General features: G+C 33.9%; 1 protein-coding gene across 5 annotated transcripts in view; it reads left to right on the plus strand.

Moving 5' to 3' along the window:
• LRBA (LPS responsive beige-like anchor protein) overlaps positions 1–17,016 on the plus strand; it is a 725,452-nt gene that overhangs the window by 193,166 nt on the left and 515,270 nt on the right. For all 5 annotated transcript variants that reach the window (XM_034661533.1, XM_034661532.1, XM_034661534.1 and 2 more), the window contains 2 exons: positions 3,245–3,378; positions 16,410–16,488. In XM_034661533.1, coding sequence (XP_034517424.1) covers positions 3,245–3,378; positions 16,410–16,488 — 213 coding nt within the window. The remainder of the gene's footprint in view (positions 1–3,244; positions 3,379–16,409; positions 16,489–17,016) is intronic.

Genomic DNA, 17,016 nt, shown 5'->3' on the forward strand with positions numbered 1-17,016 from the left:
AGAATTGTTTAAATGTTAAAATGATCGCGGTAATGGTTGCATAACTCTGAATATACTAAAAACCATTTGATTGTACACTTAAATTGTGTGGTATGTGAATTACATCTCAATGAAACTTAAGGAAAAGGTCAATAGGAGAAAATAGTTCAAATTGGAGCCTCTTGTTAGGCAAATCTGGAATTGTAGGGCATTTGCTTTGGCGAGTTACTTTACCTATCTAAGCTTTACTCTTTTAACTTTTAAATTGGAAGTAATATGTATGTTAGGATTGTTTGGAAAATTAAATAATAATTCTTGGCATATCGTCAGTTTAAATCATAGTTATTAATTTATAAATTTATATAATAGGGTCATGTGGAAACATGAAGAATAGTGCATTTTGAACTTTGACTTGGAGATTCTGGGGAAACTTACCTGTAAGCAAGGTTTTGAAAGGTGAGAAGGAAGAGGTTACTGGCAGTCAGGGCTAAGAAAGGCATCTTGGCTGAGGAATAGCATATGCAAAGGGTCAGAGTTGTGAAATGACATACGTGCTCAGGAACTGTGTGAGCATATTGTAGATGTGTGTGAAGAATGCTGGATTAAATGTAAATTCATATAGGTAGCCTCACTTTAGATGTATTAGGAATGAGAATATGAGAAAGATCTTAGAAAATAAATATTTGCTCAACTGTAATAAAGAACAAGTATATATGATTGATAACATTAATGGTAGTAGCTTTAAGGGTTAGAAATGAGATCATGTTTTTGTTACCTTTAATTAACCGTGTCATCTTGGACAAATAGAAATTGTGCATGTTAAGGAACATCTGTGGTGAATTTTTTGTGTTACCAGTTTTCTAGTATTTTATTGTGAAAATGTTCAAACAGAGAAATTGAAAGAATTATACAGTGAACACCCACAGACCCCGTCACTGAGATACTGCAATTAACCTTTAACTCTCTTTGCTTCATCATATAATTCTTCATATATCCATCCCTCTATCCATCAGTCTTATTTCTTATGTTTCAACAGACATCAGTTCACTTTATAAACATTTCAGCATGCAGATCTTTAACGAGAGATCTGTACAGTTTTTTAAGGTAAAATGTACATGCATTGAAAGGCACAGATCTTAAGTGTACCATTTGATGAATTTTGACAACTTTGTACACCTGTGTAACCCAAGTCCTCAATCAGGACATCATCAGTCTTGAAAGTTCCCTCATGTGCCTTCCCAGCTAGAGGCAATTATTCTTCTGATTCTTTTCAACCATAGGTTAGTTTTGCCTTTTCTAGAACTTCTTGTAAAAGGAAATACAAAGTTTGTGTTCTTCTGTATAAGACTTTCTTCACTCAACATAACACTTTTGAGATTCACCTAGGTTATGTTTATCAGTAATTTCTTTTAATTGCTGATTATTGTTTCATTGTATAAGCATATCACTTATTCATTTTTCTTTTGAAAGGATTCTAAGCTATTTCCAGTTTTTGGCTGTTAGATAAGGCCTCTTGAACATTATTGTACTCATTTTTTGTGGGCATAAGTTATCTTGAGGAAATTCCTAACAGTGGGCTTGTACATACGGTAGTTTTATGTCTTAAATTTCAATTATGGAAAAAACAACTTCAGTTTTCTAAATACTATTTTCTGTTGCTCATTTTAGTGCTTAACTATTGTATGAGTGAACTAGATCTTACGAGTTCTTTCTTTTGTGAACAAACGTGAAAGTAAATTCTACATAGCACTCTTCCCTCCAAAATAGGTTGCTAGGGATGTACCTAGAGATTTTCTTAAACAATGGGTTTATGACTTTCTGCCTTGAGTAGGAAATGCATAAATTACATTTTATATTACCTTGAGTGTACCGCTAGCATGCACACACACATGGTCATATCTATTCCCCCTAAAGTCAATAATCTTCATCTGATATAAGCTACCATGATTTAAGCACACCATTTTGGATTGAGGGCTCAGGTGGCTGTTACTTCTATTTTTTAGTGTATAGTTAACATTGGCAGTCACCCTTATAATGATGTGACACCAGCTACCCCCAAGTACATTGAATAAGCCATGCCTAACACAAGAGAACTTGATTTAATTGGCAACAGTGTTTGCCGTCACATGATAGGCACTGAAGTAAAACAGAACCTATTTCCCTTTGTATTGTCTTTCTTTGGTATAGCAACAAAAACAAAATGTATTTTTAAGGTACTGGAATTGCATAATTTCCAATTTTGAATACATTTATTGGGATCAAGTATCTAAGTAACTTTATTTAGAAACTGAATACTTTAAAGCTGTTAAGGGACTACTTGAAGCTTGCAGTTACAATATTGTCAACAAAAGATGTGATTAAATAAATTAAATGTTGAAGACTTTAGGCTTATGGTTAACACCAGGTAATTAAAAGTAAGCACTGCTGTGGGAGTGCATTATATATCAGCTGTCCTCTTTACCTCATTAACTGGGTTTTTGCATGTTTATGGGGAGCTAACTTCAATTAAAAATGCCTTTTAGTTATGCCTAATAAGGTCTTTTAGTTACTATTTTGGTATAAAGTATTACACTTTAATTGAAATTGGTGTATCATAAATACCTGTGTTTGAATAATAGACAAAATGAACAAATTTGATTATTCGGAATTTTTTGCATCTAGCTTTTATACCTATGCGTTGTTTTTTCTATATAATATCAAGATAGTCTTGATATTATATAACTTGGATTATATAAATGTTAAAAATTGTTTATATCTGCATTTTTTTTTAACCTTATAAGATTTCTAAGGTTTTATGACTTCAAATTAGTGGTGCTTTAAAATCCGTGTAGAAACATGTTGAGTTTTCTGCTTCAATTCTGAGGTTAAGAAAAAGTTAATTACTTTTCCACTTGAGTGCCAAAATTCCTTTTTTATATACCTTTGGTTATATTTTACTTAAGTTGGATAATTAAAGATGATCATATATTTGAAGAATATATTTGATCATATATTTGAAGAATATTAGATAGTAATTGTAAGTTCTAATGTTATAGTGGATTATTATATTTCCATAGGACACTATCTTCATTCTAAAACATTGAAATTCAGATGAATATGAATGCCATTGGAGAGATTTCTTGAGAGAATATTCTAAATTGTGCATCAAAATAGAAATAAGTAAATTATAGAAAGAAATTAGTTTCCTACTTTCTGTTTTGAAATTAACATAATTAGCTTGAGTGACCTTTTGTGTTTTAAAATCTATTTACTTTCTTTATTACAGAAGTGTCATCATTGCAACAAAAAAATCAGCAGTCTTACCTTCCACACTTACTACAAGTTTACCTACCAATGCTGTCAGCGTGGTTTCTTCAGTAGATTCAAGCCAAGCCTCAGATGTAGGAGGAGAATCACTTGGTGAGTTAGTTATTAATGATTTGAACAAAAAAGTTTTTAGATCCCGTTTTTGCAAAGTTAAAGATTTTTGATAAAGATAAGATATTTTGTTAGGCATGTTATAAATCATTATGCTTTTTTTTTTTTTTTTACTGTTGATTGTTTCATAATTTTCCAAATAAATTTGAGTAGTATCAAATAAATTATATCAAGTTATTTCAATATTTTAATCACTTAAACATAATAATTTTCTTAATGTTTAGTGATAAGAGGAAATGTTCACAGTTGGTTAAGTAAAAAAATACGTGCAATACTTTACATATACCATGTACCTGTGGCTATGGGAATATATATCTTTTATACATGGAAAAAGCTAGGAAATATACTCTGAAGTTATTTGATTATTTCCATGTTGTTAAACTACTGGCAGTTTTGATTTTTTAATGTCTAAAAATGTTTAGGCATGTTAGTGTGTTTTTCAAAATTTTATCATTAATCTTGTATTATGTTTATACATAATTATACAATATTCAATTTATTGAAAAAAATTTCTGCCTGGAAATCAAAATCTGCAGTAGTAGTACACAGAGTTTTGTGTTGGGTTGCCTTTTATTTTATTAAAAATTAAAAAAAAAAAACCAAATAGACCTTACTTTTTTAGATCAGTTTTAGGTTACAGAAAAGTGGAATGGAAAGTACAGAGTTCCATATACTGCTTCAATATTCCCAATTCTCATTACTTCCCACTCCCTGTTACTAACATCTTACCGTAGTGTGGTACATTGTTACATTTTTTTGTCATTGTTAAAGTGAGAAAATATAAAAGAAAGTTAAGTGTAGAACTCTACCACATTTTCCCATTATACTCTGATGTTTTTGTTTTACTTTGGTGGAGAAACAATTTGGTAATCTATATTGGGTGAATGCAAATTTCTGTTCTTTTACCCCCATCCAAAACCCTTAAAAAAAAAATTAGCTGTGATTTTTCTAGAACTTCAGTTGGGAAAAAAGCAGAAAGTAGGCCATCTTTTAAACTCAGTATTAGTGAATTTCTAATAACTTCCCAGAGCAAATGTAGTAAGTTTAGAGGTTCATAGTACATTGAGTAAGATATTTTCATCTTATTTTGAATATATTGCCTTTTAATTTCAGTTTATGGGACAAAGTAATTAAAGCAACCCTCCGATTGCTTTTAAATATATTTTTCAAAATTCAAATCATGCAGTCTTCGGAAGAGATAAGAAACAGAAAGCTGAGATATTTGGGCAATATTGGATATAAAACAGTATGATAAATATATTTCTGAGGCATTGTACTTTTTCCAGTATATCCATTATTATATAAGCTCACCCTGAAGAACCGTATGCAGAATTACAAAATAATTTGCTATTTTGAAGGCTGTTTATTTATTGGCAAACCCCCACAAAACCCTGTATCCAGCCTATAATGTACCCCTTTCCCCCATTATTTAAATTTTGTTTAATTTCTGGTGGTGATATTTCTCAGATAGTTCCCAGGCATTCCCGTTTTGTGCTAGAATTGTTAGCTCTTTCTTTCTCCCTAAAACCCCTTAATTAAGAAAAAATTCCTCGTTAAGTTATTCCAAATCTTTGTGGTGATGGTCTTTGTTTTTATCATTTGTTTTTCATAACTGACTGTTTCTTTCCTCTTTCACTGTGCTCTTATTGTCCTTGTTATATGGTGTCTCCTTGTCATATGGTATATGGTTTATTTCTGTTCCATTCCATTAATTGCTGACATGAACCTTACTACCTTGATAAGGAAAATCTAACTCAGTATAGCGTTTTCAGTCATTGTACTTCTCACTCTCCTACAGCCTCACTTTACATACTTTTGTTTACCATACTTGCCCATGTATCCTGTTCTTTTTTCACTTGGAATCCAAACCCCACAAATAGTTATCTCTTCACCATCAATATTTTTAACTGAGAGATTTTTGTTTTCTTTTTGGTAGGTCTCTTAATTTATTTGCCATTTAAAAAAAATAGGAGACATATATTTAGGTTTATTTTCTTCCTTCTGGTTCAAGCAAGAATTGGGAGAAAATGATTTGTGGATGAATTGGTAGTTGTAATTGCATGCTGAGCTGGGCAGTTTATTTATTTATTTTTAAAGATTTTATTTATTTGAGTGAGAGTGAGTGGGGGGAGGAGCAGAGGGAGAGAGGGACAAGCAGGGTTCTATTCCAGGACCCTGAGATCATGACCTGAGCTGGAATTAAGAGTTGGGTGCTTAACTGACTGAGCTATCCAAGCACCCCTGGGCAGTTTATTCTTGCAGATCTGGGTAAGTTAGGTATTAGTCTTGGTTTGATTTTGTGTTACATTCTTAGTATGAAGATATAGTAAATGTCTGTCCCTGTGGATCTTAAACCTTGAATCTTTGTGCCTTGGGGTGACTTCAGTTCTGAATTTTATAGTGAGTCAGCAACAAAAAATGAACTGCTAAAATTCATTATTGGATTATTGATTAATAAAAAATACAGTTGATAGTACATGGTACAATAGGAAACATGGGAATTTCCTTGGCAGAAACCATGTAAATGCAAAACATAAAATAGGACTTGTAGCAGAAACATTTAAACTATTTAGAAATTTTGGTATCAGAATGGGATTTCTAAATTTTATATGTGGCACAATCAAAGAGAAACTAGAATTGAATACAGTTGGATCCCAGAAAAAGAATTAGAGCTTGTCAGCTTTATGTGAGGTCAGAGATTCTTCTGTCATAATATCTATCACCAACTAAAAAGCAAAACAAACTAACAAAAAAGCAGAAGTAGACTCATAAATACAGAGAACAAACTGGTGGTTGCCGGAAGAGGGGGTATGGGGGATGGGTGAAATAGGTGAAGGAGAGTGGGAGATACAGGCTTCTAGTCATGGAATGCGTAAGTCATAGCATAGGAAATACATAGTCATTGGTATTGTAATTGCATTGTATGGTGACAGGTAGTAATTACACTTGTGGTGAGCAAGTATATTCTATATATATTTCATAATATCTAGAATTGTGTAGTCACTATGTTGTACATCTGAAACTATGAAACATTGTGTGTCAACTGTACTTAAAGAAAAATCACCCAAATCTTTAACTGCAAAAAAATTGAAGATTTGTACATTTAATTTTAAACTCTGCATGCCTGAAACGGTGCTTAGTGTACAAATTTTGATTATCAAACAAATTTTGATTATTATACAAATTTCAGATTTTAGTTTGGATAATATTCCTTAGCTTCTATAACATTTTATTAGCAAAAAAGGATAGTCTATTAATAACAATGACAAATCCTTCTTAGTAACTGATAAAAAAGATTTATCAGAGAACAAGTTATACCCTTGGTAGATGTATATTTTAAAAGAAAGGTAAAAGAGAAAACAATTTTAAAATATATCAAAATCTGGAAATTTTGAAGTTACTCATCAGTACAGTTTTAATTGCCCAGAATGCAGTATGTGTTAAGATGCCATTACTCTTTTTTTTTTTTTTTAAAGGTGTTATTTATCTATTTGACACAGAGACAAGCCAGCGATAGAGGGAACACAAGCAGGGGGAGTGGGAGAGGAAGAAGCAGGCTCATAGCGGAGGAGCCTGATGTGGGGCTCGATCCCATAACACCAGGATCACGCCCTGAGCCGAAGGCAGACGCTTAACCGCTGTGCCACCCAGGCGCCCCAAGATGCCATTACTCTTATTTCAGATATGCTAACATGTTTTTTCTACCATTGATGCAAAGCATAAGTGATTAAAACAAAAATGAAGCTAACCCAGTAAAGGAACTAAATAGACTGTTTTTCAGTCTATGCTGGGTATTTGCTAGTTTGTAAAATATAATAATTATACTTCTCATTAGAATATTAGGCTCTGTTCTGTTTATCAGAGCCATGCATATTATTAATTAGCATGTTTATTTTTAACGTTGAAGAAAAATATTTGATTCTTTGCTTTATGTAAAATTTGACCCAAGAGGCTTATATTTACTCAATCAATTGAAGTTTCTTTTATTTAATAAAGTGTTTTTACTGGACATATAGACTGTCCCTCCTGCAACTGGTCCAGAATTGGTGAGGAGGTTGGGGGTTGGTGAAAGGGAGAGGGAGAGAAATTTAAAAAATCCAGTGTTTGGGGATTAAATACTGGGACTTGTTTTAATGATACTTTATTGCAAAGGACATTATTTATTTAGACCCTTAGGGACTTTGAATAAACAGTTGGCTATTCCCTGGATAGATACTAGACAGATGATATATTTGCATTTTCCTTTTTGTTCTTTTGAATGTCTGGAAAACTGTCAGTTTGAAGGAGCCAGTTTATCAGTGCAAGGATAAGGAAAAGATAAGTCAGTATCATTCCACATGTTCAAAGTAGCTTCTGCATTTACAAATGTGTATTAAAAATATTCAATGTTAATTTAAAACAATAAATTAAGTCATAAATTTATGATTTTATCTGAGTTGAAAATGCAGAATATTTTTTTCATGTGGTGTTTTCCTCCAATAATTATTGCTAGTTGATTTTTTAAAAAGTTTTTATTTAAATTTAAGTGTAATATTAGTTTCAGATATACAATTTAGTGATTCCATACAACACCCAGTGCTCATCACAACAAATGTACCCCTTAATCCCCATCACCTATTTCACCCCCCTCCCACCTTTTTATCTTTGTTGGTAAAGTGTTCTCTTATTATTGAAAAAGACCGTTTATAGAATCCTTTTCTGCTGTAGTCTCTTTTAGGTTTGAAAATTGGCAACACTTCTAGGGTAGTGTCAGGAAGGCATTTTTGTTACTGTTTTTTTTTTTAGAGCCACCATTGCTCCTTGTCTTCTTTAGACTTTGGATATGCATTTCAGCTTGTTAAATTTAGCATCAGCACAGTAAAAGCTATTTTTATTTTGTAACTACTACCTAAAGCCTCATACAAATATTTTCTTGGGATTTTTTACTTCTGTCTTTACTTTTAAATAGATGGGACTTTATACTTTCCTTTATTTCAGGTTCAAAGAAGTTTGAGAAAAACTACCAATAATCCTTTTAGAGACAATATCTGTTATACTCCAAATAAAGGTGGTCTTTAAAAACTACCACCAATTAAAAGAAATAAAGCTCAGAAATAGTTAATTAATCACTAGTAATAGAAATCAATGGCCAGTTATGGTTTAGTGATCATATTGCTGTTAAGGATTTAGAGAATTGGAGGTATCATTAACTGACTATAATAAAGATATTTGGTCTCTGAAGTACTTCACTGAGTGTTGTGTAGAAATAGAAGGATGGATCTGAATCTCAGAAATTCCAGATACTGAGCAGTGAAAGATTCTTTTCAACTTTACCTTGTTTTGCCCTATAGTTTGAAATTTTAATGTAGAAAAAAAATGAGAAAATTGAAAACTTTTGACTGTGAAGTGGGAATTCATGTATTTATGAATTTTAAAAATTGTCATTAAAAAGAAATTTATTTTATTTTATTATTATTATTTTTTTAAAGATTTTATTTATTTATTTGACAGAGAGACAGCCAGCGAGAGAGGGAACACAGGCAGGGGGAGTGGGAGAGCTGATGTGGGGATGGATCCCAGAATGCTGGGATCATGACCTGAGCCGAAGGCAGACGCTTAACGACTGAGCCACCCAGGCGCCCCATTATAAAGAAATTTATACTTTAAATTTTACTTTAAAGTAAAATTTAAGCTTTACTTTACTTTACAAATTGTCATCATAAAGAAATATGTACTTTAACTTCACTTTAAAATTAATACTATACATTAGGTTAGGTTCTATTCAGTTTCTTAGGTTTTTATGCACAGTTAGCTCTCAATTGAGATGGTGAGGATGGTGAGGAGAAGAGGAAAACAGTGATAAATAAAAATCCCAGGAAAAAGAAAAGTTAATTCTGATTTTCAGGGGAATGGGAAGGAAATGTGTATGTAAAGGAGAGATTAACAACTTCGTCTTGTAGGAATATTTTCTAAGAGTTGGGCTCATTAATTATCCGAAGGTTAATTGTCTAAGATTGCTACAGTATCCTCCCCCAAAGGAACCAAGCCTGTGGAGAGTCAAACAGTCTAGATTTCTGAATCTCTATGTTTGGCTGAGAGTTGCTGAATCAGAATTATTGATCTAGTTCTGCCTGAAGACCAAGCATATTTCAGGGAAGGTCACGTTGTTCCAGATCGTTGCTGATTAGAGCCTGGCTGTTTATCTATACCCGTAACTAATTTTATTTGTCTTATCTAAGAGAGTAAGTGGAATCAAAATGCCCAGATACAAATGAAGTGAGCCTGAGGAAATTATGGGAGTGAAGTGAGGCAGTACAGGTTTTAATAAAAATATTTTCTTTTACAGTGGCTGGATTTACCAAATGTTTATGGCTGTATTTTGTTATATACCAATGTGTGTGATAAATGAAATTGTTGGAAATCCACTTTTTGTAACAGTAAAATCTGGGTTTGATTCTTTGCTTTATAACTTCTAGAATTTTAAACATTTACCTTTGGTTTCTTTAAAAAATTTTTAGAGTAAGGTTTTTAAAACGTACTTTATAAGCTTCATGACATTTAAGTTACCTACACTTAATGTCACATGAGTAATCATTGAAGAATTTGGGTGTATTTTCAGCCTGAAGTACAGACTAAAGGGATACTTTAAGTATTTTAAAGGAAGTCATAGAGTAGAAGGGTAGGAAAGGAAGCTATCATTCATTGTGTATTTACTATGGTCCAGGCTCAGAATAATTCTGTGAAGTGTAGGTATCACTATTTATTTTGTAGATTAGGGAAATAAAGCACAGAGAGCATAAGTAACTTTACCCAAGGTCCCACTGCTGGTAAGTGGCAGAGCTCTTACTGCCCCTCCCAAACATTTCAGTCATATAACAACCCCTGAAGGGTAGTTATTATCAGAGAAACTGGCCTAATATTGATAGAGCTAGGATTCAATTTGAGAATGGTTTGGTTGTAGGTGTCTGGTGAGGAAGTGTTTTCTGCTAGTGTAGAACATGTTTTCTAAAGAAATTGGTGTGGAAGTTATGTGAGAGATTGATTGTTGAGAACTTGAGAGCTTAGCAGGATTTCCTTTAGATATGGAAGAGAAAGGCTGTGGTCTTGAATGACTTAACATTTCTTTTTGAAAGCAGGAAGGGAAATGGATTTCAGGCTGAGAAGAGTAGAGGAACTTTTATATTTATTACCAGAATTTAATAGGTAAGTAATATATAAATAGAAGGCTTGACTAAAAATGGATAGCAGGAATCACGAATACATAGTAGAGTCACTTAGAAGAGCTGTAGACTTTTCTTATGTAGTGCTTTGCAGAAATGTGGTAGAGTAACATTGAAGATTCTACTTTATCTTAGGTGCTTTTTTTTTTTTTTTTAAAGTTTATTTATTTGGCAGAGAGAGCAGGAGAGTACAGACAGGGGGAGTGGGAGAGGGAGAATCATCCCAGACCCTGGGATCATGACCTGAGCCGAAGGAAGTCGCTTAACGGACTGAGCCACCCAGTTGCCTCTATCTTAGGTGGTTTACATTTTTTAATTTAAACATCATAATAACCGTGTAAAAAATTGGTCGTTTTTCTGTTTTCTAAATCATACTGGTAAGATGATTTAAAAGGAACGTTCTAGAGTTCTGCATGGCAACAGTCACTACACACTTAACTATTTGTAATGAATGATGAAAGATTGTCGCTATATATAATGACAAATTATGAAGAAAAAGATTCCTACAAAAATGCTCAAAAGGTCAGAGTAGTAGTTATTTATGTTACCTGTTTTGTTTCCAGTAAAGTGGGAAAATTCATCCAATTTTACTAGTAGTCAAAGAAGTGTAAATTGTTTATTCTTTATTCAGGGCAATTAGGCAAGATGTATCTGTATTTAAAGTGCGTGTTTATTGACTTCTAGGAGTTACCTCAAAAAATTAAGGATTAGGGCCCCTGGGTGGCTCAGTTCGTATCCAGCTCTTGACCTCAGCTCAGATCCTGATCTCAGGGTTGTGAGTTCAAGCCTTGCCTTGGGCTCCACACTGGGCGTGGAGCCTACTTAAAAAAAAAAAAAAATCAAGGCGTGCACATAAATTTATGTAAGCAAATACAAAACACTATTTATTATGGTAAAGAACTAGGAATGACTCAAATTAATGTCCCTGGATTTTAGTTGGTCTGATATATCCTCATGATTAGAAGCAGATTATGATATACTTCTTTGGTAGGAATAGTATGGAACAGGTGGAGAAGAAAAGAATCTAATCACCTAGTGCACAATTTTGTTTGTCTTTATTTTAATTCCAGTATAGTTAACATACAGTGTTATATTAGTTTCAGGTGTACAATATAGCAATGCAACATTTCCATAATCACCCAGTGCTCATGATATGGTGCACAGTTTTGACTTGTCACAATATGGATGATGATCACTTTCATTATTTGATTATCATTTAACTGCCTATTTTCTATATGGTAAAGTTGCTCTTTCCCTTTTGTTTTTAATAAGTGTTTTGTGGGAAAGTACTTTGAAATTATTTAAATATCCTGTTCCTCAGATTGTTAATTTATCATATCAGTATGGCCTTTTTGGCTTCCTATTTTATTGGATGAGTTGTAGTCAGTTATTATCATTATTTATTTTTATGCTCAAAATGTCTCCAGTTTGGACAGTGGTAGTCTCTTCAAGCTGGCTTCTGTGTCTTTGTGAACAACGGCCTATTATTCCTTGGGCATATCTTTGCTTTCTAAAAAACAAAACTAGATGTTTCAAGCTCATTGTGTACTTTTCTCCAGTAGACCTTGAATTGGTCATTTCTCTTTCTTAGTGAAGAATAGTATTTAGAAGCAAGATTTGGACATGAGGTGTTAGGGTATTTTTGCTCCCAAGTCCTCTCAGTGGACAGAACTAGGGACTATATTTGCATACGTGTTTGAATGAGGTTATATATTTCATATATACTGTTATATATTACCTGTATTTATTGAAACCGTGAATTCACACAGATGTCCTTAATTTCAAATCATTACCTCAAAGTTCTTTTTAGTTTCCTTTTCTACTTAAATGCCCTCTTCACATTGTTTGAGCTTCTATACATTGCTCTGGGTCAGTGTAGCCCCCATCCCAGTGCAAATGCTTTCTGTGATCTATTCAAGCTAATTGCTTGAGGCCTGACTAGTTTAAGAAGGTTTGAAAAAGAGGCCCCTTTTGCTCTTTAAACACAGTATTTTTCTATTGTAATCATATTGGGAAAATAACTGTTTTTCCTTATAACACAAGATTACAGATTCTCAGATGTAGATTCTCCCTTGGCTAACTCTTTTCCTGCCTTCAGACTTTTGCTCATAGGTCACCTTCCCTAATTTTCACCTTGATCATCATATCTAAAGATGCAACCAGCTGTCACTAACCCCCACCCCATGCTTCCATTTCCCCTCAGTCTTCTCTATTATTTCCCGTAGCACAACCACCTTATAGCTTCTAACTTATTTATTATTTTTATTATTTATTGTCTGTCTTCCTCTACAAGGGCTGAACTTTTTGCTTATATAAGCACTGATATATCCCAAGCAATTAGAACAATACCTCGTCCTCTATTCTCAAAAGATAATTTTCAATAAATAAATGAGTGAATAAAGCTGCATGTTTATTTCAGGCCTCAGTGTTCACTCAGGAATCTGGTTTCTTTTAGGGGAGCCATGCAAATTAAGAATAAGAAAATCTTGGGGCACTTGGGTGCCTCAGTCAGTTAAGTGTATGACTCTTGATTTCCACTCAGGTCATGATCTTAGGGTTGTGAGATTAAGCCCCATGTCGGGCTCTGTGCTGGGCATGGAGCCTGCTTGGGAGTTTCTTTCTCCCCCCGCCCCTTCCCCAAGCCGCCCCCCCCTTAAAAAAAAGAACTCTAAACTTTTAAGCCCAGTTAAATATACTACTACATTTGGTGTCCTTTTGTAGTGAGGGGGGTGATAGAGATGGTCTCCTGTGCATTACACTGTTTGAACAGATCTTGGAGGTTCATCTTCACTACAAGTAAATCATTGTACTTACACAGTATGTTGGAATTATGCAACTGTTTTTCCTCTGGGCCTCTAGTTTATGTGATCTTGAGGTTGTAGACTGGCAAAATAAAGATTTTAGATAGTTACGCAGTTCTTTCTTACTTAGTCTTTTACTATATTCTCAGATTTGAATCTGTTGCTTTCTTGATTTCGTCCACTGTTTCCTCTTACAATTAGGTCTCAACTATGTCTGACTACAATTGTTAAGATGCCTTTGATTATAAAATGTGTTGATGTGAGAAATGCTACCATGTGAAAAGATGTGCATTTTATCCTGATGAAACAGGTTATTATGGAAAAGAATTCTTACTTAGAGATTTCTTTAATTCTGGCTCTTTTAAAATAATGTGATTATTTTTATCTTTCTCTACCTGACTTTATCTAAAATCTCTATGAATGTGCTCTAACCAAAGACCGCCAGGAATAAATCTTTGGCTGAGTAAGTTAGTTCAGTGAGGGAGAATGCACACAATGGGGAAATTTGGGATATGTCAGTAAGAGAATGTTAGAAATGATTTATTATGGGGTTTGAGCTTATATTAGGTGATTTTAGGGAGGGGTTAAGGAAGTGGGGCTTTCTTCTGAATTGGGTACTGTTAGGAAGCATGGGTAATTCTTTGATGAGATATCCTAAAAAACCTCATCTGGAAGCATGGAATTCTAAAGCTATAATTTGTAAGGAAGTCAGTTATTCATATTAGGATTTGAGATGTTTGACCATCTTTGTTACTTGGATGGAGTTCATGTTTTTGTCTGTTGGGACATGATTAAATGGTGGTATTGTTTTGTGTTGATTCAGCATGATCTCAGGATGGCTTTGTCTGATGTTGATGTTTTATGAAATTGTTTATATTCAGCAAGAGAACACCAAGACCTAGTTGTGCGTTCTAAGCCAGCTCCTAACAACACTAGGCCTAATCAATATCACCAGGCCTAATCAATATTACCTGATGTCAGAGGCTGCTTTTCTACCTCTTCAGCTGTTTGTATCTTCTTTATGTGTGCTAGATGAGCATTTCTTCGTCTATCTCTCCTTTATTTATCTTTCCACACCACTTTGTGGCCTTTTAGGTGCTTCCAGCATACCTATACCTAAAGTTTTGAGAACAAATCAAAAGCATCAGACCTCTGATAGTGCATAGATTCCAGGATCTTTTGAGCCACTCTTCTCGTGTGTATCAGCTTTGCATATTCTTTGTTTCAGTATGTTTCCTGTCTTTTTTGGACTGTTCCTCTATAGAATTTTGATGGGGTTTCAGGATGTATTTACCCAAATACTAACTTGGCACCCATTTAAGATACTGCTTTCAGAAACTGGAAGTTTACTTAGTGAATTACAGCTGTAAGCAAGAAAGATGTGCATGTCTCCTGTATCTGTAGACTCCAGGTTGTAAGGATATCATCCTAGTTGGAGTCCAGCGACTCTTACAATCCCTGTGTCATAGAGGGACACTGTATGTGTTTATTCTTTTTCTTCCTAATATTGGCCTTAGAAAAAGCAAATGGCTGTTCTGTTTCCTTAGGTCCTACTCCTAGCTTAAATAGAATGATATTCTATCCCGTATATCCTAATTCTTAAAGAACTTTATTTTTCCCCTTTCTTGAGCTTTTAGAATTCCTTAAGCCTCAGTAAATTATCCTACATATTAGTCTTCTAGATTCACTCTTTCAAGACTTGTCATAATATAAGTTGTTTTTGTTCCTATCTGTTCTTTTACTCTTCCAGCGTTACTTTTCTGGTGATTATTTTTCTCTTGCCAAGTAAACAGTTATCTGTTGAAAACAAAGATGATAATTCTTGTATAGGATAAAATAGTTTGAACATTTTGTAATATATGAGGATGAATTGGCCATTCAGCGAAATATACAAGAGTATTTAAGGGTATCTGGAAGTATTCGTTGGAGAGTAAAATAAGATCACATGGTAGAAATCAGTTTTACATGGTAGTTTGAACAGAGAGAGGGACATTAAAAAGTAGGAAATAGAGAAGTATATACCAGGTGGGAAGATTGACCTGTAAAATATGAGAGATGGGAATGATTAAGGGAATAATTTCCGCGATTAACATACATTGAGGACCTTCTATTGTCAACTTCTCTAGGCTCTAGAGAGAGGTGGATGAAAAAGATGAGGTCTCTGCTTTTAAAAAGATTAGTATAGGAGGGGCGCCTGGGTGGCGCGGTCGTTAAGCGTCTGCCTATGGCTCAGGGCGTGATCCCAGCGTTCTGGGTTCGAGCCCCGCATCAGGCTCCTCGGCTGGTAGCCTGCTTCTTCCTCTCCCACTCCCCTTACTTGTGTTCCCTCTCTCGCTGGCTGTCTCTCTCTCTGTCAAATAAATAAATAAAATCTTTAAAAAAAAAAAGGTTAGTATAGTATGAAGAAAGATATTTTAAAAATCAATTGAAATATAGTATGACAAATGCACCAACAGGTTATCTTCTAATTACTTTGAGGATACAAATGAGGGAGTATAACTTCTATTTGAATCATTTAAGAAAGATTTCTCAGGTATTGACTGGGTTATGTTTGTTAGGCTAGACTCAAGCTGTAGCATAAGTTATTCTGTGACTGAATAAGGTCAGTTTTTATGGAAGTGGAGGTTTATGTGCTTGAGGCTGAATTTGGAATTAGCTGTTCATGCGTTTTGCTTCTATTTTAAGAAGTGTCTACTTGTAAATCTCTGTTGCCACTTGTTGGATGGAAGCAATCATGACTCCAGTTTAGTGAGGCAGAATTTAATTTTCTATTACCTCTGCAGCTGATGGATCATAGGTTACTTGGTGTAATAATCAAACTTGTAACTAAGATTTACATATTAAATGATTAAAGAAAGACCTTGTTAATTGGTAGATTTTAATGTTATCCAAATTATAATGGGCATTTAAAAGTGCACTGTAATGTTTTTTGTTGACTTGGTATAAAGATAGCTTCTTTGTTTGAACCTTTATTAAACAGAAAATTCCTGTAAATGGTTATTTTATTTTATAGGTGGTAGATCATCTAATGCAAGATTGCCCTCGGTGCCAACAGTTGGTTCAGTTTCACAAGACCAAGTTTCAAATATGAGGTATTAAAGCTATTACTTGGATATTTGGATGTATTCCTTTTGATGACTCTTTGAACTGTCTAGTAACTTTCTTTTGTCTATTTCTTTTTTAAAAAACATATAAGTGACATTTAGAGGATTGAATGTTTTAGAAGTTCCTTTTTACAGATTATGAGATGTAAAAGTTTATGAGAAGTGGCTATTGTGGTTAATAAGTGCTGCATGCAAAACAAATATTTAATTACACAGGTAGTAACTTATGACTTAGGTTTCATATGATTATAAACTGGAAATTTAGAATTCATTGTTTGTTTTCTACAAAAATGCTGAAATAAGTTACAGCCAGTCAACCAAAGCCACAGTGAAACTGAATAGTAGGTGATTTTTACTGTCATTAACCTTTTGAAATTGGGAATGTGCATTTCAAATTCTGAGTTAGAAAACTGTGAATATTTTCTACCACTAGAGCCTTCGTGGTCAGAATTCTTGATCCTCCTTCCACAACTGGAAAATCCATAGCACTCCACAGATACAGGCATGAGAGTGCTG

Source organism: Ailuropoda melanoleuca, chromosome 5 (assembly GCF_002007445.2).
Source record: "Ailuropoda melanoleuca isolate Jingjing chromosome 5, ASM200744v2, whole genome shotgun sequence".
NCBI classification, from domain to species: Eukaryota; Metazoa; Chordata; class Mammalia; order Carnivora; family Ursidae; genus Ailuropoda; species Ailuropoda melanoleuca.